At 37.2% G+C, this 17,099-nt stretch overlaps 3 protein-coding genes across 3 annotated transcripts; all 3 read right to left on the bottom strand.

Moving 5' to 3' along the window:
* Window positions 1-3,208: 3,208 nt before the first annotated feature.
* On the bottom strand, window positions 3,209-5,777 carry LOC106171010 (heme-binding protein 2). Its single transcript, XM_013551098.2, has 5 exons — window positions 5,676-5,777; window positions 4,999-5,193; window positions 4,698-4,812; window positions 4,258-4,420; window positions 3,209-3,782 (listed from the first exon to the last, which is right to left on the bottom strand). The coding sequence occupies exons 2-5, from the start codon at window positions 5,176-5,178 to the stop codon at window positions 3,608-3,610; spliced, it is 633 nt and encodes a 210-aa protein (XP_013406552.2). The 5' UTR covers window positions 5,179-5,193; window positions 5,676-5,777; the 3' UTR covers window positions 3,209-3,607.
* A 1,826-nt stretch (window positions 5,778-7,603) lies between these two features.
* LOC106171120 (heme-binding protein 2) lies at window positions 7,604-16,938 on the bottom strand. The gene is made up of 5 exons (XM_013551278.2): window positions 16,842-16,938; window positions 10,814-11,036; window positions 10,222-10,351; window positions 9,540-9,717; window positions 7,604-9,063 (listed from the first exon to the last, which is right to left on the bottom strand). The coding sequence occupies exons 2-5, from the start codon at window positions 11,024-11,026 to the stop codon at window positions 8,889-8,891; spliced, it is 696 nt and encodes a 231-aa protein (XP_013406732.2). The 5' UTR covers window positions 11,027-11,036; window positions 16,842-16,938; the 3' UTR covers window positions 7,604-8,888.
* On the bottom strand, window positions 11,769-15,815 carry LOC147763170 (uncharacterized). The gene is made up of 2 exons (XM_087009208.1): window positions 14,424-15,815; window positions 11,769-12,766 (listed from the first exon to the last, which is right to left on the bottom strand). Exon 1 carries the CDS (start codon window positions 15,620-15,622, stop codon window positions 14,429-14,431), a length of 1,194 nt encoding a protein of 397 aa, XP_086865334.1. The 5' UTR covers window positions 15,623-15,815; the 3' UTR covers window positions 11,769-12,766; window positions 14,424-14,428.
* Window positions 16,939-17,099: the final 161 nt, after the last annotated feature.

Below are 17,099 nucleotides of genomic sequence, written 5' to 3'. Positions count from 1 at the left end.
TTTTACTCTATATTAAATGATATAAAGTCCAACCATACCTGGAACTGCAGTACTACTGCCTTCTATTCATAGTTGGTGTGCAAAATGAAGACTGCATGATTGTCTGTGCATTAATATACAAAGAACTACACAGTCATAGTTGTTAAAATCTAGGATGGATCCTAGTTACAATGTCACAAATCTTTACTACAGGGTCGTAGGCTGTGGGAGGGGGAGTTCCCCCTTCCCCTCCAGAATTTTTTGGAAAAAAAAAAACGGTGAGCCTTTTTCCTTTCTCCCAATCCATTATAAGTCTCTTGGTTTTCCTTTAGTCGGCGTGTAAATAAGTAGAAGAAGCTGTTGGCCAACAACCTGCTTGCATTGCATGTTGACCAAATTGTATATCGAAAGCCTTCAACATCTACCCCGATCCCCATATGTTTTTCAGCCAGCGACCCTGCACTAAGAACAAGTTTAATTAAATTGTCTTTGTAATTCAAACGTGAGAAAGGCTCTCCGAAGACCATTGTCACATCATACTTCATTCTCGGCTGTCCTCGTATGCAAAACAGTGGCCGCTGTTAAACCCGAGATCGTTGTCGCACCAGGTTGATTGCTCCAGCTCAACTGGCTATGTCGTCGGCGTTTTTTCGGATTTAATAAATTCAGCGTCTCTCTTCGAAACTCTGTGCTGCTGCAAACATACAGGACGAAGTTGATACAGTGGTTCACTTTACTCAGGAGCCACAACGAATCCCGGACTGCTGAAGGAATAGGAACATCCGACATTATTCTTGTTAAGAAGTCCGTTATTCGAACAGGGCCAACTAGTAAAAGGAAAGCTACGACATTGCACAGCAACATACAGTGAGTTTTTCTGTACTTGCAACTTAATCTGCGAGTTGATCTTGTCAGTTTCTTTTGCATTTTTGTCGCTCGCTTCAGTTGAAGGGCAATGGCTATGCAAAGTACGAGAAGCACTATCCAAGCTCCTGTAGCTAAAATGAACGTAGAATAATTGCGTATTTCACTAAATACGCCCGGCGCTTGACTAAAGTCGCACAGGCTATCCGCATAATACGCCACCGTGTGGCAGAGATGATACACATTACAACCAAAACAGACCAAAGTAATCATTACGCACATCCACAGCACGTGCTTGTGGGCAAAAACCTCGGGACCACGAAAAGGAAAAAATACAACGCAGAAGCGTTCCAATGTCACCATAACAATAATGATGTATGACAAATATAAAGTGCTGTGAGCTACCCATGATTGCACGTTTTCAAATACGCATCTTAATCCAGTGGAGTTGTCCACATAAACGGTATCGTATAGCGCGCAGTCTGTTGTCAGTTGTACCATGACAGAAACGTCAGCGATAGCCAGGAACAGGAAAAACACAAAAGTTGACTTGCGCCTGAGTCTTTGGCTGGCTAAAATCACAGCTATGGTACATACGTTCCCGAGAGATGACAAAGCCGTGAAAACGTATACTGCTATCCTATTGCAGGGCCCCAAGTAGTTCCAGCATTCCGCCGCGTAGATTTCAGCCATGCTTGACTAAGAATTTGGCAACACAATAAAAAATTAAAGACTTGTATTATAGAAGTGGTTTGATAGAAATACCCTTACCAGAAGGAAAATAACTCGTATAAAACAGGATAAGTTAAGAAGAAAATGTTCGTCCACTGATACCTGTCTATATTCAGAAGTCGAATAGAATGGTACTTCCTCGTGGTACTGCCTCCAGAAATGTTAAAACGACTCGTAACGTCTAAACATATTTTGGTTGACAGAGGAAGTGCCTCATACACCCAAGTGCTGTACACATCTTAAGGCACTTTTTCTACATAGTAAACTAATCTACATATTTGTAAATGTCCATCCAGTATTCATCGAGTGCCTGATAGACCGGAGGATGTCAAGGTAATGTTCACTGTAAGTTCAAATTCCAATATCGCCCATGCAATTAACCATGTATTCTACTTTTGGTAGTAGAACTTCTGCACGTTTGTCCTTCCGTTTTTCCACGTGTACTTCGATGCCAGTTGCACCTAAAACTAAAACCTATTGCCGTTATCTTAAGTCTAAATCCATGCTGCCTATTTATACTCACGGCCATGTGCCAATGGGTATGTATATTGATTTCTTATTCAAATGTACTTTCAAGCACTCAATAGTCAAGAGCATTTATGATTTTTGAATAATTCAAAACCTAACGTGTATTTTTTTTATTTCGCAGATATTAACCTCACGTAAGGTAAACGCAAGGGAAGCACATTTTTTAGTTTTGTTTTGTTTTGCTTTGTTTTAAAAGTAGAAAATTTAAATGTGACACTGGAAACATTATCCAAGTGAAATATCATTTAATCAGACTGAAACTTAAACTAATAATTTGGGTTTCAAAGAATGCGTTGCATTCTTATGAAGACACAAAAGAACCATTGAGATTTGAAGTTATAAAAACAACTAATGCAGTTCTCAAACGTTTGAAAAGGACTTTTGGTGAAAATGCAGATACCAGCTTATCCAGCGATAAGCTAAGTTTGCAAATAACAATAATGTATTTGGTTAACAATTTTTCTAGTCATTCGTTTAATAAAACATTCATTCATTCTTTTATTTATTCATAGAACCAACTCCTGGGCTGGGTTGGTAATAATTGTGACTGTCAATGAACAGATGTAAAAACTGGCTCAGTATTTTAAACGTATACACACAAAAACGGTATGAAGATGTGAAAATTATCACGCGACATGGAAGTCCGTATGCCTCCAATTCTTATAAAAATGAAGTATGGAGTATAACATATAAGTGCCTGGCCTTCCAATAACGACACTGACATTAATGATCCCAAATGAATGATGTGAAATCTATTTCACAGTACTTGACAGTGTTTACATGTTGAGTGAGTGTGCCAATTTATTGCATAGGGGTAAAATCAGGATCTGCAAAATTAAGCAGGTTATACATTTAACCAAGGATTGAACCGGAAATTTCATAATGTGGATTTTTGCAGCCCAAAATTTCAGCAATGTTCTTATTATTTAAATATTTACTATTTTTTGTCTTAAGATTAAATAAGCAGGTCATGGGTTTAACATTTCAGTGAATGTTATTGTTTTTCACTAGACAAATAAATGTTTTGATAGGAACAGGTCAAGCTATAAAGTCTTAAGAAATTTTATATACAAGGAACAAAATACTAAGCCCGAACGACCTTAAACACAGATGATATACTTTTATTCACCTTTATTTCGCTGAAAATAATCAATAGCAAAATGTCACGTCGTCGTAAACGTACATCCATAACTGAAATGATTATCATTGTACGATTTTTCAATAGTATAATTTTGAAGAAAATACTGTTAATAAAAAATAGATGTCTCGACCAGCAAGCAGTTACATAAACAGCGACAGGTCTAGCCTGGCCACACCTACAGTGGAAATCCTACCAATGTTTTGAATAAGAAAAATCATATATCATCTTTAGTTCTTGTTATTTTCATTTATTTTATTTGTTTATTAATTTTTTTTGAATGACAGAATCACAATTAAGGCTGTATACAGTACATACACGTCAGTCAACAGAGAGTAGACACATAATTCTACATGATTTGGTGCTTTATTTAGCAATGAACCACACTTCATTGTGGCGGTTCCAGAACTTCATAGGGCTGTCATACCCTGCAGTAAAGTAATAGTCTTTTTCATACTGGACGTTCGCCTCGTTAAGTGCTGTGCGTAGCTCATTGGCTTTGGCTTCGTTCTTTTCCGCATTCGCGTAACCACCAAATTCACTAGATATGAAAAAAAAATACACACAGTTAATTTTGATGTCACCAAAAGCACATATGTCACCAAAAGCATATGCATTATACAGAACTTTTTACACGTGGGATAAATATATCAAATATTAAATTTAAATATCATTTATAACTGCAAATTAAATTAAAACAATAAAGGAATATTCAGTCTAATGCGAATCACATTAATCATGATGCCAAGTGTCTCCTTCGAACGGTATTCCATCTCCCACATTCCAAATTAACACATGCACCATCCAATTGTACCTTGAGGATTCGGGGCGCATTTAAATTGTTTGTTAGTTTGTATTAATTATTGTGAAAAAGAAGGTATGGCGGTTTAGTGGCATAATTTAAGTACGCCAACCGCAAACGGGGATTGTAACACCATACCCTACAATGTTCTTACTGTCACAACTAACACAATCATTATTACATTATATAGTCACATGTACCGCAATATACTTACATCACATAAGCCGTCAGTTCAGGCAGCCTGCGGATGAAGACGGTGGCGTCCGTGGGTGCAGGTGGGACGCCAACTTTAGGAGGGAGATAGAAACCCATTGTTGTCCTGCCCTCGCCATGAGTTACATTCCCAATCACGGGAACTGTCATGGCGATTTTCTTACCTGAAAAAGTATGAGGAATTAATTTCATAACTTTTCTCGGTAAAAACAGTTGACGGCTCCATTTTTAGAGACGTCAACACACAAGCAATAAACAAGTATGCACTAGAAATACAATTTTGGCAGATTTGAAATACACTGAGTAATGAATGAACTATGGGAAATATATTTGATGAAAAAATCCGTTATCGTTATACTGATGCAGAAGATTAGTACAAGTTCGTCTTAGAAAATAAATATTTAACCCCGTTAGTTTAAATTTTATACTTTAACAACTTACTTTCAGCATTGCTTCCCTGGATATAATAGAACAGTTTCATGAATGTCGAGGAGCCAGAATCAGATTTTGTTGTAGCGACCCAGGTAGTGGGAACGTATTTTCGCACTTCGTATACCTTGTAATAGAACAAATATTATATGGTAAGAAAGAGACACATGCTTTTATAGACGAACCGTCTTTTTATGGCCCTGTTTAAATAAATAAGATACAAATAATTACATCTACCCAAAAGTTTCCCAAACTTAATAGTTTGTGGAGATAGTTCCATAAAGTCACACCTAACACATTTGACTATACTCACATCGTGTTTCTCCAACTTCTCAAATTTGGGACAGTCGTACCCGTTGCAGAAGGAGACTTCCTGCTCATTGCCGCCACCTAGCCCTAGGGAGGGAATGTACTGCAGTATTCGGTTTACTATCCCTGCCTGGGTCACTGCTACCGACAAGAACAACACCGTGAGTGTAGGGATGATCTGCATTTTCGCTGTCCTGATCTGAAGAAACGTTCAATTTGTAAGAAACCGCTCGAGATCGTGATTACGTTCTGCAATCTATTTTTAAAATCTAGACAGCAAAGTCTGTGGTCATTTCCAATTCAGGTATTTTTTTCTCTTTGTCAAAATAACCTGTAACACTTCGAATAACCCCTGTATAAACTAGAAACGTGCGCCATTATACATGAAAGACAGGTTCTTGTCGCTCATGGTATATGAATAATTACTACCTCGATTTATTGTCAAGAGAGAGAGAGAGAGAGAGAGAAAGAGAGAGAGAGAAGAAAAAATACCCTGAGCTGCTCTTTATCAGAATCGCTACAATATCGGCCATGAAAACCCAACCGTTTTACGCCGACTTTTGATCAAGATAAAACCTATCGAAAAATATTTAAGTCGGTGCAAGCATATAAGCGCTTTCTACATAAGTATCTTGGTAGAAAATACCAGACAAAAACACTCCGGCCAAACTTTGCACATACCTGTTTCTCTCTCTCTGTCTAACTTCTTTACACACGCTTTTTCGCGTGCGCACTTGTTTAAGTACCCAACGGCAGGCGGATTGAGGGGTGAGATTCTAAATAATGGTTTATGTACTTAAAATATTGAGAAAGATGTTTATGCGGAGATTTGAAGTAAAGGACTCATTATAAAATTTGCACTTTATTCTGACAAAAACAAATAAGTTTATGTTTCTTAAATGATAGAATTTCTTAAATAAAAAGTAACCGTTTTACCCTTTACTTTTTGGAACCTTCCCACCACTTGATCTGTCTAAATTCACGTGTGTGTGCACATGAGCTCTTATACAACGGATTTAAACATCTGTTTGTCATTTCTGGCTAAGGAGATGGCGAAGATTGGTTCCAGTAAGTGTGTTTACACTTACACATACAACGGGCTGTGTAGATTTTTGTTTTAGGCGCAGAGGTTGTGATCAAGAAACTCATTCCATTCCTTGTTTTCCCCCATGATAAATACACACAGGATATTATATCATGGGAGAAGTGGTTGGTTTGATAAATCTAATGAGAGGTCGGATGTTTCGTGATGACTGCAGTGGGTGCTGAGATCCAGCAAAGCACACAGTTGCACCTTATGAGCGAAAACTCGGGGGAGGTGGGGGGGGGGGGGGGAGTAATCTCTGGTCGTGGTTGCGAACGATAATCTGTTTCACCCACACCACGAAAACCGATAATGGAGACCAATATTTACAAAGTTCTGCTACGTGTTTTATTCCTGTTGGTAGAAAATTCTTGAAATAATCTCCGTTACCTATCTGTCCCCGTATGTATAATAATAATAATACCAATAATAATAATACTCTTTTTGCACCCTAACTCGTTAATTTCCATAACATTAAACAAAGGATTGCATGTCACATGCAACCTAGCTGCCACGCACTACATCTGAATTAAATATATTAAAATTATGTAAGTTTATCTACAATTTATATAAAAGTTATCCCAGCTTTAATTAAAACAGTACAACTTGTCCGTACAACTTATAAATCATTGAAACCCGATCACTCAGAGCAGTACTTTGACCCCTTATCCAGCTCTCCACGGCAGGTGTCAACTCATCACCATCTTCCACAAATCCGTCTTAACTTCTTGATCTCCCTTTGTAAGAACACAAGCCCTTATATAGTCAGTTTACATTTTAGTCCGCATTCACATATGTAGTTGCCTATCTATATAATAGCTCGAGCTTTATATCTGATGCGGAACAGCTAGGCCTACCAGAATTAGCTTTTTTCTTTTAAGATCCCCACATTTGCCCTATTATCAAAAGCCTTAAAATGAAGCAGACAAGCATCTGAAGCCCAGGGTACCGCACTACAAAAATCTGAGGAGATATTTTCAGTAAAATAGTGACAAACCTTTAAAAACGCTCGAAAAGGCTTAAAATATCACAAAATATCAATAACAATATAGGCCAGCTGCACATATTGTTCAGATATTATTTATATATATAGTTATAGAGAGCAATTCTCTCAAACGAGGTAATAATTCACCCGTAGTAATCAGAATAAAGTACCAGCTTGGTACATGTATATTATCCACTGGATTTTTCACGACGGTTCATGATCGGTCAATTTCGGCCAGAAACTTCCTTTGTTTTTAAGCTGCTTCACGTTTCTTCAAATCATAATTCAAGGAAAAAATTTAGAATATAGGCCGTTTTTATCGTTGTTTATCCAACCAAAAGTGAAAAGGGTAAATTCCAATCGCGATAAAAGCTACTTAATAAGTAATACTCAGATAACTTAATATTTATAAAGCCTTTGTTTGTACTGCCCGCCTAAATACGTGGCTTTTACTTTTTCACACAATATCATTACGATATCATTATGAATTATAAGAAAATTGGAACAAACAAATGGATAACTATTCCTTTTATTTAAACGAAGACAGCATAATATATACATATAAAGATCCGAGTACGTCTCCTTTCTAACAGAGAATACGTAAATTCAAAATGTGCCATAATGCTACAAAAATAATTCACAAAATTTTGTTAAGCAATCCCATGACGTTATCACATCGTATGGAACATTGCACAAGTCTTAAACACAAGAGTTCGATGTATATCGACATCACGTAGCAGTTGCATAGAGACAATGCTGCTTTTACTAGAAGTATCATCAATGTATTGCTTCACATCACTGCATGCCCTTCCGAATTAAAACTTGTGGCGCTACGTCTCTCAAACTTTAGTCACTGGCCCATGATGTTAGAGATATCACCCTACTATACCCCCCCAACCAAAATGAAGTATTAATAAAAATTATTCAACACTTAAAAATCAAAATTCAGATTGTGCACTTAAGCGACCTGCAGTATGACATCAAGAAAGAGACATGTTCTTATGCTTGCCACATGAAATTTCTATTTTGATGGCAGATAACAGAGAAATTATTCTTTTATAAATTTGTAAAATAAAACGTAAATAATAGAAAATCCCCCTTATAGAGTAGTAATATTAGTTCAAATTAAGATATAACAAGAACATAAATTGGAATTAATGCATCACAACCTTGTTAATATCAAAATATCCATGCTTTCTATTCTATGCCTATAATGAAGGTTCACATATAAAAATATTCAAAGAGTGTCCAGACTACCCTGCAGTCTTCAATACATATCTGATATTCTGCAATCAACACTGTATCTTAAAATGTTTTATGATGTAATTTATCTATTATAGACAACTCTCTTTAAGGCAGTATAGTTCATGTTAACACTACAAAAAGCAGCAAGAGAGTTTTAAGTGTAAAGAGAAAGACAGCAGATTTCTGAAAGATCTTCTAAATGAGATGTAACTTTGGCTCAGCATACAATAAGCACTGGTTAATTGAATAGAAGGGGAGAGGCTAATCTTTTTCCCCTACCCTTATCTCTGTTCACACACCCAGGGCTGCAGGCAGCAGGGGATGGAGGGGAGGGGGGTTATTCCTTCATAAATATAAATAAAAACTTGAAAATTTTATCTTCATGAAATGTTAGCTTTTTCTTTTTTCAAGGTCCATCAGAAGTCCCTAAATATCTTTCAGACTGGTCAAGATGAGATGCACAAGTGTTAGGCCTGCAAATAGCGTACTTGTATAGTGGATCTACAGCATCAGCTTCTCAGCTGCCCCCCCTCCATCTTTTTTTCCTCAACCCAACCTACAGCACTGGCATGTTATAATATTACTTTCCAATAAACCACACCTCATTGTGGCGGTTAAGAAGTTTAAACGGGCTGTCATAACCTGCAGTGTAGTAGAAGTCTTCGTAGAAGGAAACTCCAGCATCCTTTAACATCTGAGCCAACTTTGCTGCTTTTTGAATGTCATCCGTCTCTGTGGCAAATCCTCCAAATGAACTGTAAAGGGATTTCAAAATGTTGCTCATTCAAAGACCATCTACATATAAGATCTGTAACATGTATGGCAGCTATACAAGTACTGATAATTAATTTGAAAAAAAGAATTAAATACAGATTTATCGTTTTATCTGATGTGGCAAAACTCCAACAATTACCAAAAGGATTACTGATTGACAATATAGGCTGCTTTTTCAAGGAACAGGTAAAAAAACTGCAGTTGGGAAGTACACAATGAAAACTGAACTGATTACAATTTATATGCATTCCTTTAAACACCCTAACATTGCCATTTTAAATATCAAAATCATGTAGGGATCCTAATCTTCCTTCATATAACAACTACTTTGTCCCCTTCAATTAACATATTGTTTACTTAATTTATAAGAGGCAACTTAATAAAAAGCAACATTTTAATTCTTACTAAAAATTTGGTTCCTTTGAATATATAATACTCCTCATTTTGACAGACTTACCTGACATAGGCAGTCAGTTCTGGCAAAGTACTGAGGAAAACATCCTTATTTTTAGGCTTAGGTGGGTCCTCGATTTTAGGTGACATGAAGAACGACATGGTGAAGTTATTCTCACAAGCTGGGCCTGGGCCAGGAATCAGGCGGTTTATTACTGGGGCAGTCATAGCAATCTTCTTACCTGAAAGAAAAGATTTATTTTTTTTTAATTATAAGTTTTATAATCCTAATTTTCAATTCAAAAAAGCTTTTACCGGTATTCAATGGAATCCTGACATGCCATTATGCATTATGTCAACTATATGTCAAGTATTTTACAGTTTTGTAGAGCATTGGTTTACTTGTAAAGCCATAGTTTTCTTACTTATCCCTGCATTCTAAGGTGAAAGTGTATATATATATACACTTAACTGTACTGTATACATAAACACTTCCTGATGATCAGGCATCCTATGGGTATGTCCGTGAAACTCAGAGTTGGGGTTCACGTCTCATATTTATTATTTAAGTGTGTGTGTGTGTGTGTAAATGTGTGTGTGTAGTTTTAATTATTTGGGAATTATTAATCACTTCCTTGAGAACAGAACCATAAAACTTCTACTTTTATTATTATTATTATTATTATTATTATTATTATTATTATTATTATTATTACTGAAATCATCAATTAAAAATTACCACTAACCTGCAACATTATCTCCCTGGATATAATTGAAGAGCTTCATGAACATTTTATAAATGGATTCATCATAGCTAATTCCATTCATACTGGTGCTCACCCAGGTGGTTTTGACATACTTGCGTACTTCATAATCCTGAAATAAACAAAAAAAGGGATACTGAAAATGTAGGCCAAAATGTCTTCATTTATGCAGTTATTTTAAATGTAGAACTATCTGTATTTTGACTCAAAATCTCACACACTGTGCCTACTAAAATACTGCAATGTATTTATATGGACTTGGAAGTGCAAACAACTAAAAGGCTAAGACCAAATATTTTGGGGGACCATAAAAATGGGTTTCATTCTTAGGAAACACTCAATTTGATGAAAATAAGAAACAGAAATACTTCAACACAACATATCCATGTCATATAAATTGCTCAATGTTGAAAAAACTCTGGATCTTTATTTAATTTAAAAACCACACTTATGTCCTGTTTGGTAAGACAAGTTTTGCAAAACATCCTAACCCTACAATATACTTTATACAGATGACAGGGTAACTACAAATCTGCCAGAAGCAACAACATGAATTAATTTTAAAGAAACTTACTTTTTCTTTCTTCACTACCGTATATTGTGGACAGTCCAGGTCATTGCAAAATGCGGGTTTGCCTGAAGAGGTGCCTGTCTCTACATTCTTGATAAACTTGGGCGCATACTTGGGCACAAACTTGAGTGCTTGGTCTGCGATTTCATCAAAAATCCCAGCTTGGGCAAGACTCAGGGACAGGAAGAAAAAAGCGACTGAAATTGTTCTTTGCATTGTTTCACCTCTGAAATACATATGTATTACACATATTAGAAAGTCATATGACCATGTTGTAAATACAGCTGATTAAAAAAAAAAAAAATTGGACAATGTTAAATGATATAGTCTAACCTGCATGCAAGCAATGGAATTTTAGTTAAAACTACAAATTTAAAAAATTAAACGAGACTTACCTTGGTTAAGTCGAAGTTTGATTTCAATTCTTTGAGTAAAGAATTGAGGGAGGGCTTAACTGAGATCCGGTTGCGCGCGCAGGGCACTTTTCAAAGTGTTTGTCACATTAACCACATGGAATTAATTACATTAATTCCCCACAGCTCTCTTCCTCTATAATACAAGCAATGAGCTGTAACCCAAAGTTGGGTGGGAGGGTGGCAGTTAAGCCCTCCCTCAATTCTTTACTCAAAGAATTGAAATCAAACTTCGACTTAACCAAGGTAAGTCTCGTTTAATTTTTTAAATTCTTTTTCGTAAGAAGAATTTCGTTGGTCTTAACTGAGACTTTAAAGCTTAATGTGACAAACATTTCATTCATTTCAAAAGATTCTTTATTTACCCAGAACTCCATCCTGGAATCTGTCTTGATTACTTACAATGCGCTTGTCATAGAACTTCGCAAAAGTACTTTTCTTAGACCAACCAGCTTTGTCAATAATGACTGATATAGGTACTGCAGAGGCTTTTGCCTTAGAGGTAGCTGCAGCTCTAACACTGTGAGAGCTAAATGTATGTGTCTATACCAGCTCTACTCATAACAGTTTTTATCCATCTTGCTACTGTGTCTCTTGCGACATTATGATGTGGTTTCATGTAACTTATTAACAAACGTGCACAGTTCTTGTCATTTCTCATGACTTTCGTGCGAAACAAATATTCCTTCAATACAGTATACACACAAAGCCTCCTGTCTGGAGGGTAGGCCTTAAAAGATACTGAAACAACATTATAACCTGGCCTATTTTGTTTTAAAGAACCATCTAACTTGAACAAAAACTCAGTTCTCAATTTTTTATAACCTTGAAAACTTAACAACTGCAAAGTTTGTGTACGTGCAGCTTGAGTCAGAGCCATGAGCATCACTAGCTTTAATGTCAAATCTTTGAGAGTTATATGCTTAACAGGAGAAAGTTTCCTCAAATATGTCAATACTCTTTCAACATCCCACACCTCTGTGTATCTGGGTTGTGATGGTCTGGCTGCAAACACACCCTTCATGTATCTGATAATTAATGGGTGATTTCCAATTCTGAATCCATCAAAGTTTATTCCTAAAGCTGAGAGAGCTCCACGTGCAGTGTTCAAACTCTCATAACCCAAACCTTTATTAAATTGTTCAGTTAAAAACTCGATTACTGCTTCCAAAGTTGGCGAAAGTGGAGTAATCGTCCTTTTACTACAGTACTGAAACCACCTGTTAATGTGTGTGTTATATTGTTTTTGTGTCCCTGTTTTCCAAGACAACATAAGTATTTTGGTAGAGTCCTCTGAAAATCCTCGTTCTCTGAAACTATTCCTGACACTTTGCAAGCAATCAGTCTTAATTTCCCTTCCAAAGGGTGTTTCAACTGCAGGTGAGGAAGTCTTAAAAGATTCTTCTTTTTCTGTATTATGACTGGTTTCTCCACCAACAATTCCATCAGTCTCGGAAACCATGCTTGTGTGGGCCACATTGGTGCTACAATGATTCCCTTGGCTCTGTCCTGTCTGACTTTCTGCACACAGTTTCCCAGTAAGCTAAAAGGTGGAAACAAATAAACTGAGTTAAAAGTTTCCCAGTCAATGGTAAAAGCATCAACAAAAGAGCAGTTTGGATCAGGCTTCCATGAACAATATGTTTCTACTTGAGCATTTATTCTAGATGCAAAGCAGTCTATATCTGGGATTCCCCAAAAATTACATATCTTATGAAAAATCTTGCTGTCTAATTTCCATTCAAGATCATCCTTGAATTCTCTGGAAGCCTTATCTGCTGCCTCATTATTTTTGCCAGCTATATGTGTACATGTTAACCAGACATCATGTGATATACACCAAATCCATATGTCACATGCTACTTTATTACAGTTTTCAGAAACTGTGCCTCCCATGTTGTTAATGTATGACACTGCCGTAGTGTTATCTGACATCACCTTAATATGCTTTGACTTAAGATCACGTTTGAGGGACTTGAGTGCATTCAAAATGGCCATTAATTCTAATACATTAATAGGCAATTTACCCTCTACATCCGTCCATCTACCTCCAATATTATTGTTTTTATAACTTGCACCCCAACCTAAAGTGGATGCGTCTGTATGTAAAGTCTCTGAGGGGTTTGGTCTAGCAATAACCCTATGCTGGGATTTCAAGTTGACAATCCACCAAATTAAATCTGACCTCATACTGTTTGATATTATCATGGGTGCATCATAGTTACCCTTCGATTCTTGTAAAGCCTTAATCTTTGCTCTTTCTAACTTCCTATAGTACAGTTTGCCATAATCCACAGCTGAAAAACTTGCTACTAACAACCCAATGACTCTCGCCACTTGTCTAATAGGTGCCTTTGAAACATAATACAACTCTTTGCATGCAGAAATTATTTTCTCCTGCCTGTCAAGTGGCAGTGTTACTATCATTTTGTCAGAATCAATAACATTTCCCAAAAATTTTAACTTGCTTGTTGGTCTCAAAACTGATTTGTCTTCATTTATGATGAAACCCAATTTGGACAGAAGTGTAACTGTTGCATTTAAGTTCTCCGTACATTCTAAATCATCACAGCCAATTATTAAACTGTCATCAATGTACCCTGAACTAACATAACCTAAACTTCTCAGTTTCCCAAAAACTGGTTTAAGAAGTTTTGTAAACAATCGCGGGCCTTCACTGACCCCATTGGGTAAGCAGGTATATTGGTAGATTTTATCTCTCCACTGGAATCTAAAAAATTTTTGCTGTTCATCTGCAAGTTTAATTGAATAATAAGCATGACGGATATCGACAGACCCCATTTTTACATTTTTGGTTATCAATGGTAGGGTTTTCTCAAAGGTTTCCATCTTAAATGCTGATATGGAATGAACCGATTTAATTTCTTTAGATTCAGAATTAATCTGTATTCACCATTTTCTTTCTGTCTCAAAAAAATCGGTGATAAAATTTGGCCTGCTTCACTATTCACAGGAATAATCACTTTCATGTCCAATAATTTTTTAATTTCTATGTCAATAATGGACATTTCTAACCTATTAAACTTGCAATTTGATTTCACAATGGCGGGAATCCCACCGTTGAAATCTAGATTAATATGACAATGCTTTACAATGTCAAGAATAAATAGGTCACTTGTAATCAGTTTCCATTGATCAATAAAGTCTGCCAATCTACCTGCTTCAAAATAATTATTTACCTCATTTATTGCTTGGGCAGATTCCTCTGTCCCCTGCGTACATAGTTTTTTGCAAAAGAAGGCCCTGCTCCAGGATCATCCTGCCACACTCTGGGTCTTCCCCCTCCAGTAGGTCGATTAACACCTCTGTACACAGATCCACGGCCTCTGGCACCACGTCCTCTACGTCCTCTGAGAGATCTGTCAAACAATTTATGTTTGATTTTTGAGCAATCCTCTATATCCCTTGCCATTTTGGGAAGATCGTCTCCAAATAAAAATTTTTGGCTGTAAGCCAGCTCATGACTGCAGAGGTGAGTATATTCTCCGCTCAATTGCGGTTTCAAAAAATCTTTCCTTGTCATATTTATCTGCCTGTTCATATGTCCCATGAGTGCTAGGACATCGTTGCAGTTTTCGATCATGCTGCCAATATGATCACTCGTGTCCTTTTCTGGATTCCTTTCATATAAGGCCATCTGGTTTACAGTTTTAACTAAAATGTTTGCACCTTTAACCAAAGTATGTGCTATGTTTTGCATTTTCCTATCGTTTGCCTTGGTCCAACCTGGGACCTGGTCCCATATCAACTGGTTGGTTTTCACGACTTGCAGGTAATCACAGTTACCTGGCCTGTGGTTCTGTTTTATCAACTCGTTTAAATGTTGTTCGTCCAGGCCATTCATAAAAAGATCGTTCACAGTTTTGGCCAGCACATCATCCACGTTGTCGGCCATTTCCTCCGACATGTTAAACTTCTTGGCCATGTGCTTAAACAGGTTGTCTTCCGTGTCGGGAAGATACGAGTCCAACTTCCTTTTTTCACCCGATGTGCCTGCCTCCTCCGGCTCAACACATTCATAATCGACGTAAACTTCGTCGTCATACTGAGAATATTGCGCCTCCATATTATCAATACGGCTGACGATGTTCTCTAACCTGCCGTCCTGAGCGTCCACAGAGGCTTTTAAAGATACCAGTAATGACATAATATTATCCTCTGACGAGGATTTCTCCACAGACTTAGGGTTTTTGGAAGCCGACTTCCCTTTACCCTTCCTGCCATCACTCACGTGTTCAGGTCCATTTTTAGTAATGGTACTACATGTAGTTTCGTCCGCCATGACACCACGTGTCCAGAAGCAGACGACGAAACCTGACTGAAATTGCGCCAAATACCGTTGCAAACGGCAAGACCACTGTCTATAACGATATAGCATGCACCACGTGCACAATAAAAATCACCCAAAACCACGTTTCGGTGAAAAAGATCAGCGCCACTAGACAAATTCGCCCTTCAACCAAGGAGTATTGCACCAAGACTCCTTGCTTCAACTAGCGTGCAACCTAAAGTGCCCTGCGCGCGCAACCGGATCTCAGTTAAGACCAACGAAATTCTTCTTACGAAAAAGAATTACTAGTATATAGGCCTAATGTGCCATGGTAAGTCAAAATGTTGGAAGCACTTATTTTACACCCCATTTCCATAGATTAGATTGACCTACTTTAGATCGACCTAACTCCCTGGGGGTTCACGCCAAATAGCTGTCAGTCGGGCGGACACGAAAGTTAATTACCCCCTTAAAGCTTGTAGTAGGCGGGACTGGGACGGACATTTAAGTCGGATTATCTGAAAGTAATCTAGTGAGACTCCCCACGGGGATAGATCGATCTAAAATCTATGGGAATAGAGCCATAGTTTATGTTAGATAAGCATAAAGGGAAAAACACGTTCTCAGTAACAAGCCCTTTAAATTTGAGAACAAGCTATTACTATAGGTTCTGAGAAGTGAGCTAGGACAGTTTTCTATTTTCAGTTTTGTTTTCTGTCTTAAAGCTTTATTATTATCATGATTTCACCATCTGCAAATATGAGATCCCAGTTGAATCTCCTTTTGCCCCTCTGTTTTCTGTGAGTTTGAAAATATAAATCCAATACTACTACAACCCTACTACTTTTAGCTACAACTTACAGAAGGCGCGTTTTTTTAAATGATCGGACAGAATTTTATCTCAATCATTAAAATAAAATAAAATAAAATAAATTTGAACATAGAACCCATGCAAATGCACAGATGGGTTGAACAAGGCTTCATGAGTACAGGAAATTGCATTTGTTCTCGAGGAAAATTTATTCGGCGGGTTAATTTATCCCGTTCGGACCCCCCCCCCCTCCCATATGATATAAGTACAGGTAAGGGTTTGTTTGAGTATTGGGGTTAGTATATGGGACAAATGTCACCTGTACAAAGTAATGGGAAGCGGACTTCATTCCTGTTACACCGCGGGTACATGCAGCACTGTTGCATGACTCTTAGGCAGAAAAATAAGGGAACATGTCCTGTAAAATCTTCAAGACAAATCAAACACATGGGTATGCACTTACACAACGACAATAAGTAATTCAATATTTAACACAGAGATTTACTGTATACTCACCTGTAGCCAACGACTTGTACTAACTTTCACGTTACACAACATAATAATATGCACAGTAATATAAATCAACCCGTCTCATGAAAAGGGAAGACAGTCTTTGGCAAGATATATAAAGAAGAACAAATAAAACATCACTTGTTGTATAAAGATAGAAGCTCGTACAAGAAACTCTTAATACTGGATGTCTTCCAAAAGTTTCTTATGCTGATGGCAAATAATGAAGACTAAAATTAATTTTAAGCATCGTGTTCTACCTCA

This window comes from Lingula anatina, chromosome 3 (assembly GCF_051362555.1).
Source record: "Lingula anatina isolate TDL-2025a chromosome 3, LinAna3.0, whole genome shotgun sequence".
NCBI lineage: Eukaryota > Metazoa > Brachiopoda > Lingulata > Lingulida > Lingulidae > Lingula > Lingula anatina.
The sequence above is the reverse complement of the archived record's forward strand: the minus strand, read 5'-3'. Positions and strand labels throughout refer to the sequence as shown.